We start from the raw sequence: 18980 nt of genomic DNA, 5'->3' as shown, positions 1-18980 counted from the left end.
TATTTTAAATATCTCGATATATGAGATTTTATAAACCCCAATCTTGATGTGAAACTTTTAGACGATGTTCCACTTCTGTAACGCTTGTGGAAAAGGGAAAAAATAGCATAGTTAGACTTTACAAGCTTTTTGTAATAACTCGAACAATGATTTGAGTATCACTGCAGATAAATGGTCTCTACATCAGAATGTTCCAGTAGACATTAAAATACTGACTGACTCCATAATTGAGGGAAACATTCTGGTTAAAACTACAGTTTAAGATTACAGCATTTTGATACAAGTCATGACTTGTACAGAGCTTCTTGTGGATATCATACTTCATGCTGATGTTCTCACCCTTATGTCCTCATTATGGACTTCTGGAAGCAGACAGGAACATAAGTTTGCAACATGTTTTTCCTTGGAACAATTTTGGACTAGGATTTTTATGGAATTTAGGGTTATAATGAAGGTGGAATAGTTCCCTGGGCTTATCTCATTAAGTTCTGATCATGCCTTACATAACATTAAGGATATATTATTTGTTGTGATCATGATTGGACATTTGTGAATAGCTAAGGTACGGCTCGATCAGGAGCCTCCACACATTCATCAGTGGTTTAGTGCTTTATTGGATTTTTTGTGGAATGGAAACTGCTATGATGGAAAGGGCAGGGGTGTAGAATTCCTATAGCCCGAGGCCCAGGAAATACAGTTTGGAATCAAGGACAAGTTGTCATGTTCATTTTGTCCTTGGGACAAGTAGACCCAACCCTCTGTAGCACAAACTGTTTGGCTGCCAGTTTACAGCACCATATTATGACTCAGAGAAGGGCATTGTCTGGAGTTAAGATAGTATTTGTATGCTAATGCTGTTCAAACTTGTCTTTATGGTTCATTAGTGCTAAGCCATTAATATTAGGGTGAGCACTCTAAGGAAATGTTGGAAGGTCAGACTGCACTACTAACAGTGGTTCCAGTAAAAATAAATGTATGCAAACGTTTGCAAAGTTTAACAATATGAGGCTACGTATAATGCTCCCTGAGCAGTCTTTAGTGAGATGCAAATATTTTTAGAAGCTCTGCAGCTTGACGATTCTTTGCTTACAAAATAAAATGTTCATAAAAAACTTGCAACTAGGAAAAACATGTTTTGCTAAATTACTGTGAAAGTTTAGGTATAATTTATTTAAAGCATCATTTAGTAAAATGTGTTGATGCATGGTAGTATTTCCAAAAATATTCATAATGGAAAATCACTGTACCAGTTTCAACAACAAAAGTATGAGAAATATGAAAATAAACCACCATTGGCAAAGCCAATAGGTCTGGCACTCATGTCCAGAATTTTGGTTTTATCCATGAACATATTCTTTTGACATGGTTTTTGTAAAACTTTATTGTTGTGGGAGTTGACAGGCCCTCACCATTATAACAAACATCGGCAAAAAGCAAAAATACTTTTTGGTCTTAAAAAGCACACACTGACACAGTAATCCTTGCCACTGACAAAACAATTATGTGCCCATATGCTGCTTGTGATAGAGCAGAAATATGGCACACACAGTGAAGCCCGCCAATAGATAGATAGCGAGTGAGATAGAATTTTAATGAAAACAAAAGGTCTTGGTTAGTGTCACACCTAACTAGGGGCCCAATTCTTTAAAAAAAAAAAAAAAGTCACAAACGTGCAACCATATGATCTGTCTTTGCACCAATGCAGATTTATTGCTTTCATGGATTTACAAGAATTTACAGAAGTAGACATGGTACTCCAAGAAAATATTTTTGAACAGCATTTTAGCACAAGCATATATGCATCTGTATATTTGCTCATGCAAAAATCTGTTGAGAGTTTACAATTTCACCTTCCCTCCAACAACTTTTTTCCCCAACTCTGGAAGAAGTTTTACTCTGCCCTTGTTAGAAGTAAATTTACAACACTTCTCAGAATGGAAAATCCCTAAAACATGCAAGTTAGTAGGTGTGCACAGACTCAAAAAGGCATTCCAACCCATGGATCTATTGCTTAGTGCTACTTCCAGCATTTGGCCCTCATTACGACTTCGGGGGTCTTTTGGAAAGACTGCTGTCATCGCGGGTGCCAAAAGATCACCAGTGTTGGTGGTCCGAAGACTGCCATATCAGGACTCACCACAGGATTTCCACCTATTTAAGGGCTGAAATATGACACTGTCGGCCTGACCGACTGAGGGTGAGAGGCGGTTCCACCGCCAACATCGCCACACCAAAAGGACTCCGCCCACAGTATTACGAGACTTAATACGGCACAGCAGTTCCTGCACTGCAGTGGAGGGGACGCCCATCCCCTCCCGGACAACCACCTCGCCCAGACAGGTAGGTGGACCGTCCGAAAGGGGAGGGAGGTATACATATGTGTGGTGTGTTTGTGTATGTGTAGTGTGTGTGTCTGAATGTGTGCGTGGAGGGGGTGTGTGTGTGTCTGAATAGAAGCAGAGGGAAGGGGGGTGTCGGGGTGCGAGTGAGTAGGTGTGTATTGAGATGCATGAGAGTTGGGGTGTTTGTATTGGTGCGAGCGAGTGGAAGTGTATGTCAGAGAGTGTGTTGATGAGTGGGGGTGCATGTATGAAGGTGTAATGATGAGTGGGGGTGCATGTATGAAGATGTGTTGATGAGTGGGTGTGAGTGTCTGTGTTCGGCTGGGTGGGGGTGCGTGTCTGTTTGGTTGAGTGGGAGTGCATGACTATTTGTGTTTGGTTGGGGAGTGCATGTCTGTGTGCGAACGAGTGAGGGTGTTTGGATGTATGCGTATGGCTGGGTGGGAATGTTAGTATGCGTGTGGTTGGGTGGGGATGTCAGTATGCGTGTGGTTGGGTGGGGATGTCAGTATGCGTGCATGTGGCTGGGTGGGGGTGTCTGGATGTATTCAGTCGGGTGGGGGGGGGGGTCTGCAAGTGTTGGTGTGTGTGTCTGCAAGTGTGTGGACGTGCGAGGATGAGTGTGCCGCCGATAGGAATGGTGGCGAAAAGCCTGGCACTTTGCTGCCTCCTAATACGGCGAGCTATCTTAGGCATGCCACCGGCACGGAGGAGGTCCCCGCCAGCCGCACTGGTCCGACCGCACTGGCAGGACTGGTGGTGTTGTGGTGGTTTGAGTTCGGCCAAACCCTCGAACTTGCAATGCGGTGGGGTCTTTACAGCTGGGACCACAGCGGTAAGACCACCACCTCAAGTGTGGCAGTCTTAAGACCGCCACACTCGTAATGAGGGCCTTAGTATGTAGATTTGCAGAAAGGTGGCAAAATGAGGAAACAGAGTATTTAAACCTCTCTATGGTAATGAGGCCTTTCATAATAAAGAGGCTATTATTAAAACTATATAATAAGATTGCTGCCATAATTTGTTGGTGAACTATGTGGCAGCAAATGGATAAGTAGAGTTTTTTTTACAGGAGAAGTAGATTTTTGAAGCAACCTGTCCCATGAATAGGTAGAAATTTTAGTAAATTCAACAACCCTCAAAGGTGAATAAGAGGGAACACATTGGAAAATTATTGGGCCCTAGTTCCATCTGGATTGACAAGTATGCTGAGTGAAAACTATAGAAAACTCATTTTGCACACTGCACTTAATACATTTATGGTACAGTATATTTAAGGTGGCGGGTGGTCTTTATTTCTAAGGTACTCGGGGTCAATTGATGTATGCAGTTTATTAATTGGTATATAGCAATAACAAAAATGTTTTTAAAGTAATAATTACATTTTTATAACACTTTCCTAATTAAAAGAAAAAGAAATAAGCATCCACTGACAAGGCATGCGGGTACTTCTGCAGTGCAAGACAAGCGTGCAGTAAAGTAATTGCTATGGTTCGAATATATACCCTTGTAAGAGGCTGGGTTCTGGATGCAGTACCACCCCCCACCCACACAAACACTATTTGCCTGGTTTTTGATGCAACTTTGACTAAAGTGCACTGGGTTCCTGCTCAACAGGTGCCAGTGTTCCTTCCCCAAAATAAGACACCTGGTCACTTGATCCCCACGTGACCACGCCCTGTAGCACCTTTGTAAGTTCCTAGTAAGTAGTAGTGCTAGTACCTACGGCCTAAGTGCTACAGAGGGTCCCTATGAGCTGCAGCACAACTTGAGCCAGCCTAATAGGACCCAGCACCAACCTCATGCCGGAATGCCATTTCAGGTTGTGTGACAAGGTGCTCCTAAAAGTGAAAACACAACATGGCACATAGACTGTGTGCAATGTCCCCTTAACTCTGCATGTAATATTTGTAAGTCATCCCTAAGCAGGCCTCACAGCCCTAAGGCAGGGTGTATATTACATGTATGCGCATATCTGCAAGAGCAGGTATGTCCCTGCAAGGTCTTTGTCGACTTCTTGACATAGTAAGTAAACAGTGAAGCCATTTTAAATACATGTGTTGGACACTGGTCAATACCATTCCCCAAATACATGATGGCTACACTAAAAAATAGGAATGTTTGGTACCAAACATCTTGTATTAATAAACTCTCACTGATTCCAGTGACGGATTTAATAAGACATGCACCCAGAAGGCACCTTAGAAGTGCCCCCTGAAAACTTACCAACTGCTAGTGAGCTCACCTACCAGTTTTAGCAAGTTTGCCACCAACAGATGAGAATCTGACCTCCAATGGTGACAGCCTTCGCTCTCCAGAGGTCAGAAGCAAAGCCTGCTCAGGTGTTGCATACCCCTCCTCAGAGGATGATCTGCATTCCAAGGCAGGAAGCTTCAAAGAAGTCCACTGCCTTTGGTAAGTAGATCTGGCCTTCCTCAGAGGGAGATACCATCCCCCTGCCCCAGGACCCATTGGGCACCTGGACAGATGGGAAAATTGACTATGCAGGAGGCGTGTTACAATTTCAGACCGGACACACCCATAGCGTGACCAGCCTAAAGTGGGCATAGCCTAGGAAATTCCACCATCTTGTGTGTGGTGGAATTTAGGACCTATGGATAGGGCGATATCCACTCCCCACAGGAAGTGGTCATCTAGGGGTTGTAGTAACCCCAAAGGGTACATAGTCCATTGGCTACTAGCCCGCACTTCTCTGAATACCCCCTAAATTGAGTATCTAGGGGACTCTCTGACACCAGATCCTCAGCCAAAAAGTAAGGAGTAGACAAGAAGCCTGCTGAACCTGAGAACCGAGGAGCACGATTGACTTGGAGCCAACCCGGTCAGCCTGCCTGCTGCACCTGACCCTTGAGGAGGAAGTAATCTATCCTGCCACTGAAGCCTCCAAGAACCCAGGAGGGCTGCCAGTGCTTCACAAATTGCCAAGAAGAACTCCCTTGGAGCAGAGATGCTGCTTCCCTGCATCTGCAGGCACCAAAGAAAGAACTGCAAGGACTGGGACTAAAAAAAAAAAAAAACGCTGGGCATCACTGCTGCACCCGAGACACCTCAGGCATCACTGCTGCACCCGAGACACCTAGCCTGCGCTGAAGTGGCCCAATGGTATCAGCATGGACCCCAGGAACTCCAGAGATGAAGCCCACCTTGAGTTCGCCCACTGTGGACTTCACAATGGCATCTGCAGCCTGGTGCTTCAGACACCCCGCCCCTCAACCCCCTCCCCCACCCCCCTCTCCCCAGGAACCACAAGTGACCAGAAGACAAAGACCTGAAGCCACACGACACCTCTGCACTCGTCCGTCCCGAGGAGAAGAGAACCAAGGGTGTCCCAATGTCTCCCAGCCTTGTGAGACCTGAGCCCTCTTGTTGGCTTGGTCAGGCTGGACCCCTTCTCCATGCCTGCAGATTGCTTCTGCGGGCTCCCCCATTGCAACCATGAGGGACTCCAGCACCAGACCAGACACAGAATACACCACTGCACCGGGACCCTACAGCCTGAAGAGGAGTTGACCAACAGTGTCCCCATGTGCCCGAGAGCCACCAGGGTTGGGCCCCCCAATGGGTTCCAATGGACTGATCTTCCAGTCCATCCCTACAGCAACTTTGTAATCGTACCGATTCCCACAGACTCACATGGGGCACCCAATGCTGAATTGCAACCCAGCACCTGGCTGCTCCAGTGTTGCCAGGGTGATCTGCTGGTGTAGCCTTGTACCTTGGCCCCTGGGCCCTACTTACCCTAAGTCCAGGAGATCGGGTCCATAAATCGCTGTACTATACCTGTATGCAGCGGCTGTTCTTCCTCCATAGGATAACATAACTGCATCTTATAAATTAACTGTCAACTTTTAAAATGGCAAGTTATTTTTTAGACTTTAGATCATAGCCACAACACGAATCAAGGATTTATTAACTAATTAGTAGATATGTGTAGGAAAATGCCACTGTTGGCACGGTCACCCCTCACTTTTTGCCTAGTGCTGATGACAGCTTTGATTGGAGGTGTGCTGGGACCCCGCTAACCAGGCCTCAGCACCAGCGTTCTTCCCCTAAAACTGTACCTTTATTTCCACAATTGGCACAGCCCTGGCACACAGTTAAGTCCCTTGTAAAAGGTACCCCTGGTACCAACGGCCCTGTGGCCAGGGAAGGTCCCTAAGGGCTGCAGCATGTATTATGCCACCCTTAGAGACCTCTCACTCAGTGCAAGCACACTGTTTTGCAGTTTGTGTGTGCTGGTGGGGAGAAAAGACAAAGTCGACATGGCACTCCCCTCAGAGTACCATGCCCACAAACCACTGCCTGTGGCATAGGTATGTCACCCCCTATAGCAGGCCTTACAGCCCTAAGGCAGGGTGCACTATACCACAGGTGAGGGCATAACTGCATGAGCACTATGACCCTACAGTGTCTAAGTCAATTCTTAGACATTGTAAATGCAGGGAAGCCATACTGAGTATATGGTCTGGGAGTTTGTCATTACGAACTCCACAGCACCATAATGGCTACACTGAATACTGGGAAGTTTGATATCAAACTTCTCAGCACAATAAACCCACACTGACGCCAGTATGGGATTTATTGAGAAATGCACACAGAGGGCATCTTAGAGATGCCCCTGTATGTTAGCCCTACTGTAAGTGTGTGACTGACTGGTCTGTGCCAACCTGCCACTTCCAGAGGAGTTTCTGACCACATGGGGTGAGTGCCTTTATGCACTCTGTGGTCAGAAAGAAAGCCTGCCCTGGGTGAAGGTGCTTCACACCTCCCCCTGCGGGAACTGTAACACCTGGCGGTGGGTTTCAAAGGCTCAAGTCTGGTGTTACAATGCTCCAGGGCACTCCAGCTAGTGGAGATGCCCACCCCCGGACGCAGACCCCACTTTTGGTGGCAAGTCTGGGGAAATAATGAGAAAAACAAGGAGGAGTCACCCCCTCAGCCAGGTCCACCCCTAAGGTGGCCAGAGCTGAAGTGACCCCCTCCTTGGGAAATCCTCCATCTTGTTGGGGAGGATTTAGCCCAATAGGGATAGGGATGTGCTCCCCTCCCAAAAAGGAGGGAGCACAAGGAGGGTGTAGCCACCCTCAAGGACAGTAGCCATTGGCTACTGCCCTGTGACCCTAACACACCCTTGAATTAGGTATTTAGGGGTGACCCCTAACCCAGGACTTCAGATTCCTGATGACCTACAAAGAAGAAGGACTGCTGACCTGAAAAACCCCGCAGAGAAGAAGGAAGACCACAAATGCTTTGGCCCCAGCCCCACCGGCCTGTCTCCTACTTCAGAGAACCTGCACCACAGCGATGCATCTTGTGGGCCCAGCGACCTCTGCCGACTCAGAGGACTGCCCCGCACACAAGAAGGATCAAGAACTCCCAAGGGCAGCAGACCTGTCCAACCAAGAAAGAAGAACACATCTTTAAAGGGACTTCCACCTCACTCCAGAAGCGTGAGTCCCCAACACTCTGCAACCGAAGCCCCCGGCCCCTGTCCAGAGAAACCGACTATCTAGAGAGGACCCCCAGGCGACTCCGACGACGTGTCCACCCTAGCCTGACCTCCCTGCACCTCCACAGCGATGCCTGCAGACGAAATCTAGAGGGCCCCCCTGACCGCAACTGCCCAGGAAGAAGATATCCGATGCCTGGAAGAAGCACTGCAACCGCAGCCCCCAGGCCCGTGAGAAACCGACCACTAGTGCAGAAATGACCAGCAGGCAACCATCACCCTTGCCCAGTCTGTGGCTTGCACAAGAGGCCCCTCTGTGCCCTGCCTGCAGCGCCTAAGTGACCCCCAGGTCCCTCCATAGAGTTCTATTGAGAACCCGACGCCCTGTTGGCACACTGCAACCAACCGCCCCTGCCACTGAGGGGTGGTTTTTGTGCCTACTTGGGGCCCCTCCAGTACTCATCCAAACCCCCCTGGTCTGCCCTCCGAGAACGCAGGTACTGACCTGCCAGCAGACAGCAACCGGAGTACCCCCTATCTCCATAGGCGCTCACGTTATTTTGGCTCCTGTTTGACCTCTGCACCTGACCGGCCCTGTGTTGCTGGTGCTGGGTGTTTGGGGTTGCCTTGAACCCCCCCCAAAAACGGTGGGCTACCTATCCCCAGGAGATTGAACCCCTAAGTGTGGTACTTACCTCTGAAACTGTACTGTACTTACCTCCCCCAGGAACTGTTGAAAATTTCAGTGTCCACTTTCAAAATAGCTTTTTGCCATTTTTATGAAAACTGTGTACAATATTGAATCTATTAAAAGTCTCAACTATTACTATTCAAAGTACCTTTCATTCAATGTATTTACCTGCTAAATGAATCTTGAGGTTCTAAAAATGAATAAAAGAATATTTTTCTATGTAAAAACCTATTTGCCTGGAGTTAAGTCATTGAGTGTGTGTTTTCAGTTATTACTTGTGTGTGTACAACAAACGCTTAACACTAAGCCTAACTGCTCGACCACACTACCACAAACAGAACATTAGTATTATCTATTATTGCCTCTGTCAAGCCTCTTGGGGAACCCCTGGACTCTGTGCACACTATACCTCATTTTGATATAGTATATACAGCGCCAGCTTCCTACATTGCGCAAAACAGCCTTTCCTTCGTGTACACGCACAAGCACGCGCAAACACACTTACTTTACAGGTGCAGCAGTCACACCTCTGATGTTAGTGGGGCCATCCAGGGTAGAGAAAAACAAACAATTCTCAATGTGCAGTTGTATTGCTAATACCCATGAAAAACATGCGTTCTAGACTGATTGCTTGATATTAGGTGGAGTTTTCAGATCTACTGATCTGAGAGTCCTTTCTGGGATGACACAAAACCCCAGTGAATACCCATTTTTATATCAGCAATACATTTGCCCCCGGACCAGTTTATACCACAATTTTCACTACATTTTGGAAGATACAGCGGTCAATGGGTGGGAACAAAGTTGTATTAAGTGCTCACACACAATATAGATTTTAGGTTTAATGTGAGAATTTCCATAGCAGATTTCAAGAGAGAAAATAATGCAATTACGTAGTGGCATTTGTTATTTGGTGCCTATGTTAAAGTGGTGCATTTTCTGAGTTGTTTTTACGTTATAAGCATTGCACATCCATGGGTTATGCATATAACTGTTGGCAAAACTTGGGAAGCATTCAGATTGGCTGTATTTTCTCAACATTCGCAATTATAGAAGTTTGTTATGCAGAAATCGCTATAAAAAAAACTTCCAGACTCAAGCTATTTGTTACTAGGCTATATAACATGAAACAGTCTAGTCTGTCTCATCAGAGTGAAACACCTGGTTTGTTTAAAATAAAAAGTGGTGTCCTTATTTCATCCCTTAATACACCCCTTAATTCCCACTCTATAGTGAGGGTAAATTACACTTCTTAAAATATATAAACTTAAACCCAACTTGAGGCATTTAGTAGCAACGCCTCCCCAAGATGCCCATGGGAGGGGGAAATCACTAGTAGCCCTCCTTCCTTTCCCAAGAGTAGGGAGGCAGTGTCATAAAAACTCAAATTGGATCCAGGGACAAATGTCAGTTGTCCCAGTGCCCTCTGCCGGTTGGCAAACAGAGCAGTGGGACAGCCGACGGCTAGCTCTCCTGCTCCACTGTTGAAAAACATGAGAGGTCTGTGAATGCTGACATCTGTTCAGAAGCTCTTTTTGAGTTTTAGAATTGAGTAGTTTTGTATTCTGTTTAACTGTAATAAGGCCCTTCCCAGTCACCCTAGAAGTACTTTGATAAGGTATCTATACATATTCACTAAAGTATATGTTTATTATTGGACAAGAACCACTGTTTTCATATATAATACCTTTTTTGCACCAAGGCAAATGAGCAGATGCCAGCTTCCAGGGAGCCAGAAATGCTGTCACAAAAAGGCACATAAACATCCCTTTGTCGCTGAGGAAGTGGGAAGTGGAGGGGCTACCAAACGCCCTGCCCTTGGGCAAAAGGTGTTGGAGGGGCAGGGACAGTAAATACTCTGCTGGGATATATATACTTGTTTTCTACCATATTCAACTGTACTTACTAAAAGCTGCCTGATACAAGATAACCCCCCACACAGTTACAACTAAGGATTTCATTGTCCATTCACATTAGTCTTAAGTAATTAGGTGAATGCAAATTGTTACACTAATACATAACTGAGCACATGTCCAGAAAGTGTACAACAGGCAATCATATTTACTGCGCATGTTTCATATATCACGTTGTAGGACACACATAATCTTAACAACCTTGATAAAGACCAAAGAACGAAAGAGTTGTTATCTTTTGTTTTGAAACACACACAAAGAATGTGACCTATAGATAATAATAGACTGACAAGAGAAAAAAGTATAAAATCATGTTTCTGTGTTTTTCCACTAAATACTGTTTTTGTTAAGATGTGCAAATAACACTATGCATTACAACTAAATACCCATTTGCCCTTAAGATAAGGTGGACTGAGCGTTCCACAAAACAAACCCCGCTTGCATACGCATTGCCACCAACCTTCCCACAATTCGGCAGCGTGAAGATCCATGACCTAAACCTCTCCCCCCAGGCAAGGTGAGGGGCTACCAAATTCTCACTGTAGTTGGGTAAGAGATAGGGAGCAATATATACCATGTCCTTGGGTAAAGCATGAACTTATAAAATACACACCTTACCTTAGCCAAGTTGGGTGTGAACAAAAAACCCCAACTTTAGGCAAGGCACACCATAGGCCCAGACCCTCTTCCTTGAAGTTGAAAGAAGCGGGTCCATAAGAAAACCTCCTTGGGTAAGACATGTGGCTACAAAATACACCACACACTTCAGCAAGGCAGGAGTATACCAGTGCAAGTGGTGGGGGAGGGTGGAAGGGTACAATATATTCCATGAGCTTGGAAATGATGGCCAAAAGCCCATACACATTGCTCCTGGGCAAGGCAGGAGGCACTTATTACTTCATTGCCTTTTGCAAGGTCGGGGGCTCCACAAAATACACCCCATCCTTGAACAATATCCTCTATACCTGTGTATGGTGGAGTAGACATGACATATCTTGGCTGCCTTTGAGAAAGGTGGAGGCTATCAAATACCCATGTACTCCTGGGCAGAACCTGCAGCAAGGTACATGGTGTGTTCATGCTACCGGCTTAAATGTTCTGGTCTACCACAAAAGACAATGACATTTGTTGAAAAAACTGCAGCTAAGGGGAAGTTACGGTTTTCAGGGTGTCAATACTGGCTCAAATACAAAACTTGTAAAATGTCAAATTACAAATGTAAGGTACTAAACATTTACTTTGTTTGTCACCCTCTGTAATCAGACACTTCCCTGGAGATTGTAGGACATACTGCTTAAAAAATACCCATATTTCATGGCCGCAGAATCCATTCAATTTTCACTGAAATCTCATTCCTATCAGATGAAGGAAGAAGATAAGACTCATGGGATTATACATGTAGTAGAAAATATGGTGCCTGAGTTGTGCTGCAGAGAGACAAAGAAAACAAGCATTTGCAATGCAATAGGTCTTGCATCTTCTCGAGTTAGACCTATTGGCATTGTAAATTCGTAACTGGACTTTTCTTGCCACATAAATTAGCCAACCCTGCCTCATAATTTCGTCTTTTCCTGCAATATAATTCCAGTGTCCCAGCATTTAACTAAACCACTTTAATTTACCTTCTTCCTCTACCTTACACCATATACAATTACCATATATACCTTTATCAGAAATAATCTTTTGCAATTAAAGTCTCATAACACCATAGAAAAAATATCATTTGGGACAGATTGAGGGTGAAAGGAGAGAGGTAGTCGGGAGTAAAGATGGAGAGGACAAGTGGCATAGTAATGGTGTAATGGGCCCTGGAGTAAGAAAGGAAAATAGTTGACTGCAATTTCAGTAGCAAAATACAGCAGTAATTAGAGTTGAGTGAGGTCCGTAGGTCTCTGGACCCTGGTGCCATTACACCTGTTGCTCCGTTGATAACCAAGCCTCAGGTGAGAAAGCAGATGGGGCAGAAAATGAAAAGCGAATGGAATAGAACAGACAAATGGATGAAAGAGAAGAGGTCGCACAGAAAAAAGAAAAAAGGGATGAAGGAATGAGAAAATGAAAACAACAAAGAGAAGAAATAGAGCAAACGTGTGAGGCAAAAGAAAAAAGGGAAGGAAGCTGCTGCACGAAAGATAAAGAGACAAAATAATGAAAGAAGTATGAAAAGAAAGAGAAAAATTAACATTAAAAAAAAGAGAGATGGTGAGAGAAACAAGCAGCGAAAGAACCAGGGCATATATGTACTGACATTTCCCACAGAGACAGAATGGGAAAACCGCTTTGACACTTCGGGTCCAGACAAGTAACTTGTGGCTTGAAAAAGAGGGATTTATAGTAACACGTGAATTGACAGATAAAGATAACACCAGAGGAAGGAAGGAAGAAAGAAAGATCTTTTTTTTTTTTTTTTTTAAGTGAAAGGACGCATACCAAGTCAAAGAGCAAACAAAAAACAAAGAGAGAATGACGGGAAGAGAAAAATAGTGAACAAATGAAAGCCTGATGAAGAAAAAAGGGAGAGGAACGAAACAAGGAAAGTAATAACCAAGTTTTTGTGAGTTTGAAAGAGGAGGTAGCAAGAGGAAGAGGGAAAAATGGGAGAGGAGTAGAAATAAACAGTTGAAAGTAAGAGCGAAACTTAACGTGTGGAGTTTCAGAGCTGGATAGAGAAAAGTGGAGGAGAAAGAAAACATTGAGAGTAAACAGAGTGAAGGAAAGAACTAAGCGAGGTAGCTGAAAAAGACCCTCCCAAATAAAGATGGCGGCTAAGAATAGAATTAATTGGCTCCCCCACGTCCTCAAACAGAAGTCAGAGTGTGGAACAGCAGGGGGCACTGCAAAAAAGCAGGAGGTACATTAGCAGCGTTGAATGTGAAACCCAAGACAGCAATATTAGGACACTTAAGAGCAGGAGTTGAGGTATAGACAGAGCTGTGTCCTGTACCCAGTGCTGGAAAAACAGAAAGGCAGCAGATGAGGAATGAGAAACGGAGCACTGTGTAATTCCTGGTATTGGAATAATGGGGCGCTGCCGATTAGGGTTGAAGTGCACTGACAGAGGTGTATGTGGGCTGCAGTACTGGAATAGTAATGGGCACACAAGGTCAGAAGTGAGGTATGTTAATGGAGCTATGTGTGGAACCTAGTACTGGTGTGCCAGTGTTGCAGAGTGTTAGCCTGGAGGGTGCCCTGCTGAAGCTGCAAGTGGGGCCCAGTACGAGAGTAGCATTGTCTCTGAACCACAGAAGCAGGAGTCCCGAATGGCATGTGTGTGAGCCTTAGTACTGAGAAGAAATGTGCACTGAAAGTAAAAATTGATGGATTCTGGCAGACCTGTGGAGGTTCCTGTCAACAGTGGCATTGGATGTTAGCCTTGAGGTGCACTGGCTGAGCTGTGTTTTGCTCTTTTGTGTCCAGTATTGGCTTGGCAGTGGGACTGAATATTAGAACTGAGCTGCCCTAATGGAACTGTATGTGAGTGTGTTCCCAGTATAGGAAAGGAAGTGACCTTGCTGGAGTAGAACTGAGGTACACTGATGGAGCTGCGCCTGAGGTCCTAGTACTGGAACAGCAGAGTGTAATGACTGTAAGAACGGAGGTGCTCTGGCAGACAGCATGTGTGGGGTTCCTGGCACAGCTGAGGGCTTAGAGTGTGTGAACTGCAGCGCACTGATGGAGCTGCACCCGAGGTCCCAGTACTGGACCAGCACAGTGTACTGACTGCAAGAGATGAAGTGCTCTGGCAGACAGTGTGTGTGGGGTTCCTGGCACTGACACAACTGAGGGCTTGGAGATTTTGAACTGAGGTGCACTGATGAAGCTACGAGTGGCATCCCAGTATGGAGCAGAAGTTGGCACTGTCTATAAGAACTGCAGAGCCCTGGTAGATCTGGGTGGTTAGGCTATAAGCAATTACAAGAAATCCTCTGCGCTTGCTCTCAGCATACAAGCAGGCACTCTTAGTAAAGAAAATCCAAGCCAAGGAACGCCGGAGCCAGGCAGCCAAAAGAGGGTGCAGAGAGCCCACAAAAACCAAATGTGACCAAGATAACAGCCTGATTTATAGCCTTGTTTACAGCTAAGCTCAGAAGAAGAACGCTCTGCAAATGAAAAGGGAAGCCTCCCTGGGCAGGAGCAGGAAACAAAGTTAAAAAAAGTCCCCAACAGACCAGATACACAGGACAAAGTGTAATTATACACTAGTTGGTCCCTGAACCCACACAGAAGGAGGGACAAAGAGGTATGACTGACCACTAGCAAGCAAGGAATTTTAAATGACACTGAAACTAACAAATAGCTGGAAGCCCACAGAAGAAGTATACAAGAGGTTGTACGCTTAAGCTCGACCTAAAAAATGAGTTTCACTTTTAATACATACAGATGTGAAGTGGGTATGCAGCCGAATAGGATATGTTTGATCTAAGCGTTTTTGGATAATTTCAGAGATGGCCGCTGCAAATCAAGGGGAGGGAGGAGCCAGAGGGGGAGAAGAAAAACAAAAAACAAAAAAAATCTTAGCTAATGCCATTGTTGTCGCCGCTGTCTCCTGCTGCCTCAATCATCTTACGGTGTCCCAGCATTCACTGGGACACCAGCCCAGGCTCCCCAGCAATCCTGGCAGTGCTTTCGTGCTAAACATATCATGAAAGTAGCATCAGAATGGTCTGAGCGGCTTGAATTGCCACTCAAGCCCTGGGGTGTGTGTAGTTTCTCTAGCCCGGCTGGAGAAACCTAAGTGCGCATGTGTGTTTGGATGGCCTAAGACGACCGGTCAAACACACACGCGCACTTAGGTGCATTCTCTCCTCATCCCCCCCTCCAGTGGCCCAACCATATCCCTTCTTGCACTGCTGGCTGAGCCAGCAGCTGAAAGATAAAACAATAAAAATTGTTTTATCTCTCAGCTCCTTGCTTAGCCGGGGGGGCGATGCTCCTTCGCCAACGCGAAGAAGCCATCCCTGGATACTTTTTAATATAAAGGAATACCCCATACCATGCTACAATGCACCAGAAAACCACAGAGCAGTGTTCTTGCACAAATTTTTTTTTTATATATTCACAGGTTAACATACACTCATAATAACTCTCTCCAGCCTACATTATTAAAAAAAAGCTCTGCGGACATTAGCAGAGATGTACTGATTGGGAACTTCACTCAAGTTGCAGCGTTGTGTGACATAATTTACAAGTAGAATTCCACTGTATGTAGATGCATTTAAGGTGGATCGTACTACCTGTGAGGGAGATAGAGCTCATCCACTCAGAAAGAAAGTCTCTGTAAATATTATGATGTTCAAAATCGTGCTTTCTATATATAAAATTATTTATCAAATTTGTCCAGGAAGCACTGTAATTATGCGCATCCTTGCAAAATGTAGAACTCTGTTAAAAGACAGCTGCCTTTTTAAAGATTGTTTTAACATAAATCTTATTGTGCATTGTGAAGGCAATTTATCACACACAGTTCATAAGGTGGCGTTTAATGAATATGCATTTTATATCTGTATTACTGTTTCCTAACCAATAAAAAATAAAAAAATAAACAACATTGAAAGGAACGGCACTGATCATTGCCATTGAACTAAGCCTCCAAAAACATACTATGGTGAGCCGAGTCAAATGGTACTGGTCTGATTATGGAATTGCCCTTATTGGTGTCATGAATTTGTCCAATCTCGACTTAGGATGTAGTATACCCTCCAGATATGCCTGCCTCAGGATTTATGTGCTATAGGTTTTCATCCAATCCAGCATTGTCATATCATTTATATTCAAAAGAGATGACCATCATGAGAATATTTTTTACGAAATATTTATTAACATACAGCCTTGGACTGTCTGCTTTCTTCTTTGTAACTGCCACAGGGGACAACCAGACTGATGACTCCATAGTTTCACTTGTGACCAATCACAGTCTAACTCCTGCCATGTGACGCTCACTACTTCCCTTATCTGTACCATCAAAAGACAAACTCCTTAACACTACTATCTCAGAAGTCTGGAGAGCACCAACAGGATACCCATATTTTAACACTGAAATATGAACATAAGCTGGGCTCACGTGGGACTGTGAGGGGGAACCATTTGTTGACGTGGTAACTGGAGGGGAGAGCTAACGCAGCACAGAAGGTGTACTACATAGAATAAGTTTACCTGTAGAAATATTAATAAGGAGGAAATGTTAGCCCTTCCTGTGAATTTGCCCTGAACCAGCAGGATACCACCTCAAAACCTTAAAGTTTTCCAGAATTAGTTAAAGGTCAGTCACAACATAGAAACTATATTGTGAGGCTAATTTTAAGCTGAAAGCTGGCCAATTTTACTGACTGTAAAAAAGAAAAGTGCATTATGTAAGAGGAAGGAAAGACTAGGTAGTCTAATGTGATGTTTCATTAAACACGGACAGTGAGGTCCAGGTGATAGTTATCACAGTCAACTACACCCCATTTAGCCTTAAAATTATGATAAATCATAACAATCCATGAATAAAAACAATCCTACGACTCTGACCTGGGACAAAATTCCTGGTACATTTTGTCCATATGAAGCCTGTTTCCCAGTTCACTTAGGAGCTAAGGGTGAAAAGGTGCTGGGAGAAAACAATTTGTCCAATATCGAACAATTTGGTCAAGTAGGAGAACAAAGACTGCAAAGTAGGAGAATAAAGACTGCAATGCTGGTCTCATTTCAAGGCCTGTAACTTTCTCAGTATAACACTTTTAGTGAAAACACAATGTAAGACTGGTCTCACCTCAGAAGAGGTGATATTAATTTATACTGGTTTCCAGCCAAGTTTTCTTATCACATATTTGCCATCATTGTTTAGTTCGACTCCAAGTACTTCCATTCTTTGGAAATACATTCAAACAGGGATTGACCAGGAGCACAAAAAATTTACATAAATTGAGGCTAGGATTAAAAGCCACGGCTCCTAGTTTCATAGCTTCCAACGTACCCACTATATCACCACAATGGATGGGGAAGAGCCAGAGAATACCCTGTCCTGGAAGTACCTATGTGTTGAGAGTCCTACCCACTTTTAGTACAGTGTTTATCATCACCATATTTTGGTTATGTAGTAAAGCCTGGGTAGATGTAAAATGTCATGCACTAACGGGTCACTCCTGAAACGCAGGTGAAAGTGGTGGTTTATTAACAGCCTGCCTTAAACATGACTCCGAAGTAAGTCACACAAGTGGAACTCACCGATACAAAGCATCTAAAAGACATAAGCACAGAACAGCCTGTTCACACAATGCCTTAAACGCATTACGTCATACTCTGGTCCACATCTAGTAGTGAGGTAGCACTGTCTATCCTCCCCGAACAACTGCCATCTTGAGGGTGAGGTGTATATTATACCCACCCTGCCCGCATTAATTTACATGAAGGTGTTATGATGGAACGAAACTCCAAAAAAGTGATGATTATTATCTCATCCCCGGATAAGCAAATCTTGTCCCACTTCACTAACCCATCGTATTGAGAGCTTGTGCTTGTCCTGCACTCCCTAAGCGTTTCTGTACACAGTGTCCTGCGAAGAAACACCAGAAAGCTTACCACTCTTTTTGCTGTACACTTTCATGACAGAGTTTCCAGTCATTCCTACACGGCAGATTACAAACACCCATGCACAGCCCGACTCGTTTATTCTGACCTCACCATTCTTTCTCTGCCGCTTCCTTCATGCCAAGTTTCATCACATCCATTCCACCAGCATTAATTGCAGGTATCAAGTCTCGCTCCCTATTCCTGCATGGGAAATATCGCCTCCACACACTTACATGAAACGTATTTTACCACATAAGCTCCTTTAAAATCTCTGTGGTATATTTTATGGCCCTGTTTGGTCAAGGTCTCGACTGTGACTCGCTGAACTCTTAAAGCAGGTTTCACACCCACCTCATTTCTTCAAGCTCCGTCTCTCATTCCAGCACTTTCCCTTCCTTCATGTGGCCACCAGCTCTACTTTCCGCGTTCGTTCCTTCATGACAGGTCCCATCCCTAGCCCCATTCATTCAGATCAGGTGTACTGGCACTTGGTCCCAATATTTAGCGAGGCTAACCTGTGCGAAAACCACCCTCCTTTAGTTTCATTCAGCAGCTTCCGATCGACTCCCTGGATAGAGCAATTATGCTAGACGTCTGACGTATCCATTGACTTCTCAACTTCTATTCTCACCTCTTTTCCAGGAGACCAGCGGAGAAACAACCTCCACCCTCTCGCAAATGAAGGCGGCCAAATTAGAGCGGAACAGTATTGCCCGTATAGTGGCAGCCACTAAAGCCACTAGCAACAAGGGAGCCGCCATCTTCACTACTCAGAACAGCCGAACGCGCGGTGGCTTTCGGTGCTTGTAGTCCTCCGGAAGCAGCAGCCCGTTGGATCTCTGCGGGATTGTCAACATTTAGAACTACGACTCCCTAAAAACAGAGGCACAACTGCGCTTCCGCACAGCAAGAGCACCAGTCAGTTCATTCTTATACGCTGTCACTATGAATTTTGGAACTCATGACACTGCAGCTGATGTAGCAAATTTTGCATCAAGAACACAGAATAACCA

At 44.8% G+C, this 18980-nt stretch overlaps 1 protein-coding gene across 2 annotated transcripts in view; it reads right to left on the bottom strand.

Moving 5' to 3' along the window:
* PIGU (phosphatidylinositol glycan anchor biosynthesis class U) overlaps positions 1-18766 on the bottom strand; it is a 205455-nt gene extending 186689 nt beyond the window's left edge. Inside the window, exon 1 of one of the 2 annotated variants that reach the window (XM_069243809.1) lies at positions 18599-18766. In XM_069243809.1, coding sequence (XP_069099910.1) covers positions 18599-18728 — 130 coding nt within the window. In that variant the 5' untranslated portion in view covers positions 18729-18766. Of the gene's footprint in view, positions 1-18318; positions 18408-18598 lie in introns of those variants that run through there. The other variant, XM_069243811.1, reaches the window with a different exon arrangement.
* Positions 18767-18980: the final 214 nt, after the last annotated feature.

The sequence above is a fragment of the Pleurodeles waltl genome, chromosome 7, assembly GCF_031143425.1.
Source record: "Pleurodeles waltl isolate 20211129_DDA chromosome 7, aPleWal1.hap1.20221129, whole genome shotgun sequence".
Classification (NCBI taxonomy): domain Eukaryota; kingdom Metazoa; phylum Chordata; class Amphibia; order Caudata; family Salamandridae; genus Pleurodeles; species Pleurodeles waltl.
This window is presented reverse-complemented; position numbering and strand designations above follow the sequence as displayed.